We start from the raw sequence: 10,526 nt of genomic DNA on the forward strand, positions 1-10,526 counted from the left end.
TCAGACAGCGTAGATCCAGATCTCGTTGTGGTGGACAAACGACCAGGGAGCCTCGTAAATCACCCCCGAGTATCTGTGGGGCTCAAAGGATTTCCCAGCATGCACCAAGGCCTCGCGGAGCTGCTTTACGTTCTCCTGGCCGTGAGCACGGCTTGGAGAACCACCGAAGGTCCTGCAGAAACAGAGGAGGGCATAAAGACGTGCCAGGAGGACGGAAACCCAGGAGATGACTGGTTTTTACATGTGCTGTCTGTGTCTGGCCACTCCAGTGCACGAGAAATTATTTATTTTATATTTCTGATTTGTTTGCAATGTGTGGAAAAAGAGCTGGGGAGTCTGACCAGAGCAAGAAAAGAGAAACTGAAAGTCCATCGACAGAGATCTGTAGATGCAGAGGGAGTGGAGATCCTCAAATTTAACATAAGGTGCACTTTGATGTACACAAGAGTGACATGGTGATTATAAGGAAAGTTTAAGAAAAGTTTAAGCAGACTTATACAAATTTGAAAACACAAAAAAGGTTAGAATGACCTTTGGGCTGTGGGAGATGGAATTATCTCATCGCCCTGGCAGATTTTTTACCATGAAATTCAAGATTTCCGAGTTGAATACGCCTTTGTAATGTATTGTAAATGTGTTTCCACAGCCAGTTTCATGACCTTTAGTCCCGTGCTCCTCTCATTAAGCTGTAAATGACCAAACCTGACCTGACGTAGACGGTGGCCGCAGGTCGGAGCTCCTCTGAGACGGAGGGGTCGGTGGCTTTGGGCAGCTCTGTGTCGGCGGACACAAACCAAGACACAGACACCTCGCCGTCCGAGCCGTCCTCCCCCTCTGTGACGGTGACCAGGGCGGGCCAGGTGTTCATGGGGACATCCGATCCTTGGAGACATGAAATAGGTGTATCATTTGACACCGTACTCCAAAATGCCTTTATGTAGACGCAGCAAAGTTCAAACTGTTACCACATAACGGCGCTGGGGTTTGCTGATATACGAGAGTCAGGCTTAGGAGCCGCTAATGCATGAAAAATTATTTTATTACTACGGCTTTCAGTGGAGGGGCTCAGAGTGACATGATGGTCTGAGGTTTTCAACTCTGACTAGAATTTAAAAAAAATCTGATACACTGAATATTTGGTATTTTTTGGGAAGTAAAAAGATCAAATTTAAAGATGCTGAACACTGGCAAAGGCTGCCATTTGATCCTCCATTTCCCACAAAAAATATGGTAAGGTATCAGCATGGATCTCATTATCACTGATATTATTTCCCTTTTTTCCACATTTATTCCATATTTTTGCCAGCTGAGTCTAAATGGTCCTCACTGCAGATTTTTGTTCTGTAGCTTTTATTTTGAAATCTGGAAAAATGACAAAAAGTAGAACTAACAAAGTAGAAGCAGGTTCCTCTTCTCATCTTTGCTGACTGAGCTTTTATTGTGAAAGGTTCCACAATCTGTCATTGATCATTTGCTCTGATTTAAAATGTGAAGTACCAAACTCAAGCAAAAAAAAAAAAAAAAAAAAAGACTTAAGTAGCAAAATTACTGACTTTAAAAATACTGAAAGGTGGTGTAGGTGTTTCATTTTAAAAACCTTTTGCAAACCAAATTTATCCCAAATTATTGAGCAAAGAGATTTTCTTTTGTTTTGAACCATTTTAATTCGGAAAATTGCAGTAATTCCAGTGAAGCCTTGGACATTGTACCGTTCTTGGCAGCAAGTCACTGAACAAAAACATGTTTTTCCTCAGCGAGGACATGTAACTGGATCTGTACCTTCCCAAGATTCCTCCCATTGACCTACAAATTATGGAAAACATAAACAATATGAGTCACCTCAGTTTGAGAAGTATTTTCTTCTGGGAATTTGTTTTTTTCCCCCAGTGAGTCCACTTAGATAACAGCCAAATCTTTTCATTCACTTATGGCATCACTGTGCTGTTCCCATCACATTCCTACAGGGACTTCATCATTAAAGTTATTTTTCATAAGGTCACCTGCTTCATTCTCTCCTTTGCCGTAGTTGTACAGTTTGTACATTCCTGCTTTCACGGCGCCTGCTTCAGCACTCGGGACTTTGGCTGTTATCCATCGGGTGGCACTGTACACACGCTCCTCAAAGTCCTGCACAACAGAGATGACCATAATTACCATCTTAGCTTGTTTGGATAAAGGGCTCTGGGAATAAAGTTTCCACCTCCAACAGAGGTGACAGGCTTTACTTCTCTTTCAATTATGAAAAAGAATACTCCACCGTTTTTTGGCAAAATACCCTTTTTTCTGACTTCCCCAGACTGAGACCAAATGTTAACACCATTTTCACCTCAGTACGTCCAGTGGTTCGGTTCCTATGGGTAGCATTTTGTGTTAGCTTAGCATAAAGACTTAAAGTCTATGGGAGTGATAGCCTATTTCCGTCAAAGTGAATCAATAAACCTTACAGCAACTGTGAGGCTGTCTTGTTGCTGTAAGGTTTATTTTTTCACTTTGATGGAGCCAGGCTAATGACTCCCATAGACTTCAAGTCTTTATGCTAAGCTAACATGAAATGCTACCCACAGGAACCGAACCATACAGAGGTGAAAATGGTATCGAACATCTTGTCTCAGTCTGGGGAAGTCAGTAAACAGGTATTTTGTTCAAAAACGCTGGAGTATTCTTTTAAGGCTTAATCCGTTGAAGGCCATGAGGTCAAAATGTGCCGGGCAGTTTTTTAAACTTTTTTAAAAATGAGAATCCCAAAGAGAATAAAGGTGTAGTGGAAATTCTGCCGATAAAAACACTTTGACAAGAGAGAAGCCGTCTTTCTGTTAGTTCTGTAAGTTCTGTCATACTTGTAAGCAGGCAGCAGGGAGCAGGTTTATCAGTGCTGTGTCTGAGTCTGTTATCAGCACCAGCACACACAGTCAGGACATGACGCTTACAAATACAAAAAGATATGGAAAATAATCACTATATAAGATTGAATTATCTTTTTAAAGAACTAAGAAGAACTAAGAACTGAGGTCGCTGGGGAGCCGTGGGACGGGGTCAAAAGATGGATGGGAGGGAGCGGGTAAAGTTTTAATCTGGGTCATAGGAGGTTGTTAAGATTATTTAGAACTGATTATGATTCTTCTTTTCTATTTTTTGAAAGTTTGACTAGATCATAACACACTGATGTGCTTATCTTGGCTTCTGAGAACACATTCCTTTTTAAAAATTATTATCCAGATCATTTATTTTGGTAATTCACTCCATCTCTTTATGTGCATGCAAATGGATGTGCATTTATAATGAATATGTGATTACCTTAGTGAATAGAAGGTTGTGTTGTGCACTGTCAGCACAATATTTCAGTTATTTGATTTTGTTATGTAATGTCTCCTCCATAATGAAAGCAAATAGGGAAAAGAGAAAAAAAAATGGTCACAAAAAAGAATAAGCTTTAGTATAATGCTTATTCTTTAGTATAAAGAACAAAGTAGAGTAGATATGTATTTTTCCACCACAAAAGGCTTTAAAAAAAACTCTAATCTGCACTGTCTTGACACTTTGATCCTCTTTTATAGTGATTTTTTGTTTGTGATGTGGAGCAGTAATTTACTCTGAATGAAATATTCATCAAAAAGCCCAATGTGCTGTTCCAGTGTTGGTGTCATATTTGAATCTCTGAGCCTACCTGGTTGACCTGAACCGTGCTGAACTGCGGACAGTCGAGGCCGTGGCAAAATCCTGGTGCCGTCCAGCCCTGTGCCTCGCGCAGTGCCGCCCAGGACAGGAATGCAAAAAGCATCGTGGACGAGCAGAAGCACCTCATGCTGTCGTGTTTCCTCGTGAAACCGGACACGATTCTGAGTTTTGCAAATTCCAGCTTTTAGATCTTCAGCACCGAGACAGAAAGCCAGCAAACTCACACAGGATACTTTAATGCCGTCAGAACACACTTTACTTCTGCCATCCTCTGCTGCAGACAGGAACTCTCTCTCTCACACAAACACACACACACACACACACACACACACACACACACACACACACACACACACACACACAGCCTAATGAGCCAGCAGCTTCTCTCCCTGTGTGTGTTTTCTGATCACACTGAACCAACTCTCGGGATGAAACCAAACTGAAAGGGTTGAAACTTAAGAGACAACACCCAGGTCTCTCCAGCTGGGAATTACAGAGAGGAAACTGCAATGTGCAAACAAACATGGACTCCCCATCCTCACACACACACACACACACACACACACACACACACACACACACACACACACACACACACACAGCAAAACCTTCCCCCATAACAAGATATTTAGCATGGTACTGAATATTAAAATGTTATTTAACTTGAAGAAAGACACAAATCCGCCAATTTGGTGAGATAACTGCACTAACGGCTCCAATGCAAACAAAATTTGTTTTGAGAATTTCAAGTCTCTACAAAATCCCTAAAACATGAACGGAAACTGCATGAAACACCTTGATTGGCACAAAAAAAAAAAAAAAAAGATTACAAGCAGGAATACAAATTTAAATGACATGGAAACGCTTACATTTTCGGCTTCTGAGGTAGAGATTGTCTCAGGGAAAGAAAAAAATCACAAGAAGAACAAGATCAAGAACTCTTACGTCACTGGGAAAGGCAATATCAGACTGATTCATTAAGGACAGATAGATGTGCACGTTAGACGTGGCACAGCAGACACAGAACGTTGCAGCTTTGCTGTTTGGGTTTGCATTTGTTTTTTTCACAGCGGCTGTAACTGATATCTTGACCTACTTCTGTGACAAAAGGTTGAAAATCTTCTGTTTTATCTTGCTGTGCGCACAGTGATTCAGAAACGTGAACTGGAGTGCATACATACCGCACAAGGCAGGGTCTTGTTTTACCTGCTTACATTTTTAACCATATAGGAAGGGGATGTGTCATTTTCATGTCCATACACCCAGCTGGCTCACACAGAGATGTTTGCTTTGTGATGATACGTGTAAATAACATAAATGTATGTTGTTTATTGTTTGTTTCTACCTGCTTTAATTTCATACAATGGCATGTTCTCCTGGAGCATGGAGGTGGAGCAGGATAACAGAGGGGACGCAGCAGCCGGGACAGTCCTCCAAAACTACAGGCACAAGTTTTCCAGTTTGACTTTTGTCTGAGACGTCCCAACCTTTTCACACTGCAGCAGACGATTTCCATCAAGATGTGATGAGTCACTCGCTGTCTCCCTCTGGTCTTTAGAGGTTGGCAACTTAAAGAAGAGAGTCAGGAGGCTCCTTAAGAGGCTGATGGATGCTGTTTGTCACTGACAGAGAGAACAAACTGAAATCCTTGTTCAAATGAAGAATTTAAGCTTGCCATAGCAGTCTGTGTCAGTTATTGTGTGTGTTGTATATGTCGGATATCATTTAGATACAGCATGAATGCAGCATGTGAACCAGGTAGCACACACACAAACATGAAGTGACAAGGCACAAACAAAAAAACAGATGCACACCCACTCGTCTTGTTGCACCATCTGCTGGGGGTTACGGGACATAAAATGGGTGCAGTGCTATACGTATGAGCACTAGTCCACAATTACTTTTTGTTTTAATGCCGAGGATGATTTTAAAATTAATAGTAAGGATGCAACATGGGTGGGAACAGGTTGTTTTCTCCTGTAATTTATGCGTATTTGAGATGTTCGTTGGTTCCTCCACAGTCAGTGTGCTGCACTGAACTCATGAGTCACTTCACTTTTTATTCAAGCAAACAGCATTTTCACTCCTCCTCATTTCCGAAGCTATCCTGTATTCTAACTGGAGTATTTGCGTACAAATCAAACAATGAAAACTGATCTCTGTGGGCATTTTATCATCGGGCTGATCCAAATGAACACACATTTAAACGAAACACTTTAAAACGCAGATCCAAGTAGAGGGGAAAAATACTGCTACACTTGGAGATTGATGGAGGTTTAGACAATTTCCCCCTTCAAGCTTGCAGGGCAATAAAACCATGAGGCTTAAAGGCAGACTGTGCAGTTTGAAATGGGAGGGCACACCCGATTGTTTCCTAATGTGAAGGATGATGCTGAGGAAAGATAAAACCCCTCAGCTTCATGCCAAGACTAATAACCCATGGTGTTATACAAACACTTTTAAATGCCTGCGTTAAACCTAATGCTTTGATGTAAAATGTACATAAAAACACAAACAATAGAGTAAAATGCTCTTATATTTTGGGTTATGATGGCGTAAAAGAGCTGTCCTGAACTCTTGAGGCATTTCTATTATTTTCAGAATTGAGTGGTGTTCATTATTCTTTCCCACATCATAACAAGGTGCAGTGACCTCCCATTCGAGACTGCATAGTCTGCCTTTAAATACCTGTGTGGGGGTAAAAAGGCCCATTGCCAGTTTAACCAATAAGAGAATAGGTCAGACACTAGGTCACACTTGCCTTCCACAGGTGATGTGTACCCATTCCATCAGGCAATCACAAAAAGCCAACACCGATTTGTTTGGTTTAATTCTCTGGGAAGCCAGCGAGTCATGCAGTGGCATTCTCAGGATCCTGTGGGTTTTGGGGAGATGGCAGCTGGTAGAGATGATACAGAGTCTGGGAGATCAGGGGTGTTATCAGGCGGGGCCTCTCCAAACCCTGACGCTGACAGAGCCGCCGCTCGTCCCTTAAGTCCTGACATCCACCGCCTGGAAGAGCTCATTTGCATCAGCCGCAGCTAAGAGGACAGCCAAGACAGTAAAGCCAAGAAGACAGCCAAAAGGACAGCGGAAAACTGTGGCCCCGAGTTTGCAGGGGACTCGACAACAACATGCTCACCATTCATAGCAACAACACATTGTGGGAAGGACCAGCTCCGCCCAAGTCCCTCTGCAATCCATTCATCTCTGTTTGGCACAGGCGTGTTTTTTTCCCACCAGGTTTTCCCAGGTGGCCTCTGCAACAGTACACAATACCAAGCGCAGGAGGCTTGCAAAGGCTTTCTGAGAAGGAGGAGTATAACTCACCAGTCACGAGGAGCCTGAAAATGTGCACAAAACTTTGTGTTTGCATATAAATTCATTAACTGGAATAAAACATGAGCATTAGTCCAGCCAGAATTGAGCAAGTCGGCAACACCCGTTGTGTTAGGATTCACTATGGCAGCTACAACCAGTGCAGATAAAACGCTATGTCTTTACATTTTTTATATATAAATACAAACAGACTACATGAGGTGAAATACATAAATGCTGCTCCAGTCAGAGAGGGCTCCAAGGGCAACAGGTTCAAACTTGGACAATGCAGTTTGGTGCAAACTCGCTGGATAACAGTCAGGAAAATCTAAGTGCAAAAACTGGGAATTACAGGTGCAATAATGTTTTGTACTAGTTGCTAAGATCTAATATGTTGCACAGCATTTAGATGGACTGATCATCTTGCAAAAGCCTGTGTCTGGCAGCCTGAGGAATTCCTCGAAGTGCTGCTCATCTTCATGAAGCTCCAAGATGTTGTCTAATGAAGCTGCAACACACGGGACCCAGGGCAGATTGGTAATTAAATGCGTGTGTCAATATACAGTATGTGGTTATTTATTACAACTAGATCAACAACCGTGTCCATAGCATTATGCGTGTTATACCGTTAGTCTCCAGCAGATGGCGCAGCGACACCAGGAGGCAGCAGAGAGAGAGGGAGAGAGAGAGAGAGAGGGGGGACAGAGAGGGAGTGTGCTCTCCTCATTTACGTACCTCATTCTCCTGGCTTTGGGGCTATGCACCTGCAACCTCTCCTTGCAGCCTTCCTCCTCCTCCTCCTCCTCCTCCACCTCTCCGCCCCGGTGGACGGACAGCGGTAGTGCACACTGGGTTGAGGCCGTAGCGGGAGTGCGCAAAGCTGGCGGCATGCACCTGGAGAGAAACCACCCCGCGAAGCCGGCCAAGGGCTCAGCCGGAGACAGAGCGGCATGCAGACTAATGCTCTAACAGCAGCGATATAGCAGAGCACCGGGTGGATGTCGGAGCTGCAAAATGGGCGTGGGAGTGAGAGACAGCCAAAATGAAAGCGGTGTAATTTTACGGACCTAAGAAGGGGTGGAACAGAACCCAAAAATTCATTTGGATAAGGGTTGGCCTGGGTAAAATTCGAGGTTTTTGGTTTGGTGGCTTGTTTTCTGAAATTCGCCAGACAGCCTACTTTTTCTGTTAACCTCCGCTTGAGTTAAAGGATGGAGAAAGGCGCACAGCAGCCGCAGCTGTCCGCGGCCAAGAGCGCAGAGTGTCCGGCGGACGACCTCTCCAAGATAACGGACGACGAGCTGCTGAAGTGGGGCAAAGAGGAGTTGGTGCGCCGGCTGCGGAGGGCAGAGGCGGAGAAGATGAGCGTCATTCTGGACCACAGCAATCTGATGCGGGAGGTGAACCGGCGACTCCAGCAGCACCTGAACGAGATACGGAGTTTGAAGGTGAGCTGTGGGGAGCGCCAGGTGTGCGTTTTTGCACGAAAAATAAAGGGAGCGTCTCCTTATTCCCAGCTTGAATCAGACTTGCAGCAGATTCACAGAACTAAGAAGAAAGCCTCTCAGAAATGGCCAGATGCACAAATTGTCATTTTAGATCAAAATGCTCCCTCAGTAAACCTGTTGCATGCATTACAGACAATTTGTCATTGATGCATGCATCATCTGAAATCTAATTTCTAAAATAATAACTGAATACAAAATGTAATAATGCATGTCCGCTTTTGTCCCAACACATTAAAGAGCTTGGGTTATAGCCTATTTTAGATCACAAATTAATCTCTTTCAATATCCCCATCAGCAAGATATGAATAGATGAAAAATTGATTGCATCAAGCATATATTTCAGGGTGCTGTCTCAACCTTTGTCAGAGAGAGTACCACATTCACACACACACATGCACACACGAGTACACACACGAGTACATCACTGGAACATTTGTTATCTCACTCACCGAATGATAAATCACAGTACGCCTGTGCACGTAATCCCTCACTGTGTGCTGCTCTTGGTGTGTGCTCCTGTCCCTATGCGTGTGTGTGTGTGTGTGTGTGTGTGTGTGTGTGTGTGTGTGTGTGTGTGCATGTGTGTGTGTGCATGTGTGCTGTTGGCTTGAGCCTATGTAAACCAGGACGTGAACCAGAAACTGCAGGAGGACAACCAGGAGCTGCGGGACCTGTGCTGCTTCCTGGACGACGACCGGCAGAAAGGGAAGCGGGTGTCGCGGGAGTGGCAGCGCCTGGGCCGTTACAGCGCCGGCCTGATGAGGAAGGAGGTGGCCATCTACCTGCAGAAACTCAAGGAGCTGGAGCAGCGGCAGGCGGAGGTCATCCGCGAGAACCTGGAGCTGAAGGAGGTGTGCCTCATGCTGGAGGAGGAGCGGGCTGCGGCTGTGGGTGTAGTCGGCGGCGGTGGCGTAGGGGGGCAGGGAGGCGCCGGCTGCAGGAGCTCCATCGACAGCCAGAGCAGCCTGTCTCAGCTGGGCGGAGGTGCCCCTGCTCCCGGCCTGCTCCGAGACGTTGGAGACGGGAGCAGCACCTCCAGTGCGGGGAGCACGGACAGCCCAGATAACCCCCATCACAAGCCGCCTACCCTGGGCTCAGGCTCCAACGCCAGCCCCGGGTCTGGACCGAGATGTGGCTCCTCAGACCACCCGCACAAACCAGGGGATGTCTATGAATCCACAGGTAGGAGGCACAGCTCCACCCCCGAGTACCACACCTTCCCCCAGTCCTGCCGCCCTCGTGGGGGGTCCCTCACCAACCTGGACCCCCGTGGCCTTCGAGGACACAGCCCGGAGAAACACAGCAAGTCTCCCACCAGGTTGCCGTGCGACTCCCACCCCAAACCCTGCATCTCCGACGTCCCAGCCCAGAAGCAGCTTTTGATTTCGGGGCAAGGTTCACCAGGCTCAGGGAAGGGCTCCACCAAGTCCAGCCCAGACCTGAGCCAGAGACACCGGCTAGCGAACACAGTGGGGGCTGGCTCTGGGAATCCTGAGGCCAAACAGGCAATGACAGGGACGCCCGAGCACCTGCGGAAAGGGAGGGTGATAGTGGGGAGTCCAGAGTCTATACGACACCACCATCACCACCAGCTGAGCCCCGGTGCCGAGCACGGCAAGGGCAGGTTTGCTGTTGGCTCCCCTGGTAGGGACGGGGGCCAGAGGAGGCCAACGGGTGAGGAGCTAGCCCCCCACCAACGGACTCTCTACAACGGTAGGAATGGGGTAACTTGATTTAAATCTCCATTTATACACCAACACCCAACACACAAAAAGAGCTTCACAACAGTCACAACGAGGGTTAGACTGGTGTGTGTTTGCCAGGAATTTGGACTGATGTTGGAATTTTAGTCAGTGTCGACTTCTGATATGATACAGTTTGATTGATTACGTATTTATTGTAGAATTGATCGGTACTACACATCTTTACTGGTGGAAATTCAGTGCACACACTAGTATGCATTAATGTGATTTATTATTACTATAATTATTATTAACCAGCCAAGAATAAAACTGCAGACAAAAC

At 45.5% G+C, this 10,526-nt stretch overlaps 2 protein-coding genes across 3 annotated transcripts in view; one reads left to right on the forward strand and one right to left on the reverse strand.

Moving 5' to 3' along the window:
- On the reverse strand, positions 1 to 7,883 carry LOC115372341 (uncharacterized). Its single transcript, XM_030070148.1, has 5 exons — positions 7,729 to 7,883; positions 3,665 to 3,836; positions 2,001 to 2,127; positions 708 to 882; positions 1 to 172 (listed from the first exon to the last, which is right to left on the reverse strand). The coding sequence occupies exons 1-5, from the start codon at positions 7,881 to 7,883 to the stop codon at positions 1 to 3; spliced, it is 801 nt and encodes a 266-aa protein (XP_029926008.1).
- ccdc85a (coiled-coil domain containing 85A) overlaps positions 7,806 to 10,526 on the forward strand; it is a 41,157-nt gene continuing 38,436 nt past the window's right edge. For both annotated transcript variants that reach the window (XM_030071446.1, XM_030071447.1), the window contains exons 1-2: positions 7,806 to 8,441; positions 9,128 to 10,214. In XM_030071446.1, the coding sequence (XP_029927306.1) occupies positions 8,205 to 8,441; positions 9,128 to 10,214 (1,324 nt within the window). In that variant the 5' untranslated portion in view covers positions 7,806 to 8,204. The remainder of the gene's footprint in view (positions 8,442 to 9,127; positions 10,215 to 10,526) is intronic.

This window comes from Myripristis murdjan, chromosome 15 (assembly GCF_902150065.1).
Source record: "Myripristis murdjan chromosome 15, fMyrMur1.1, whole genome shotgun sequence".
NCBI lineage: Eukaryota > Metazoa > Chordata > Actinopteri > Holocentriformes > Holocentridae > Myripristis > Myripristis murdjan.

Coding starts and splice junctions, on each gene's coding strand:
- LOC115372341 (XM_030070148.1), bottom strand. CDS start 7,883: ATGCCGCCAGCTTTGCGCACTCCCGCTACGGCCTCAACCCAGTGTGCA. Junction 3,837..7,728: donor CCCAAAGCCAGGAGAATGAG/GTACGTAAATGA, acceptor TGCAAAACTCAG/AATCGTGTCCGGTTTCACGA. Junction 2,128..3,664: donor GCACGGTTCAGGTCAACCAG/GTAGGCTCAGAG, acceptor TCTGTTGTGCAG/GACTTTGAGGAGCGTGTGTA.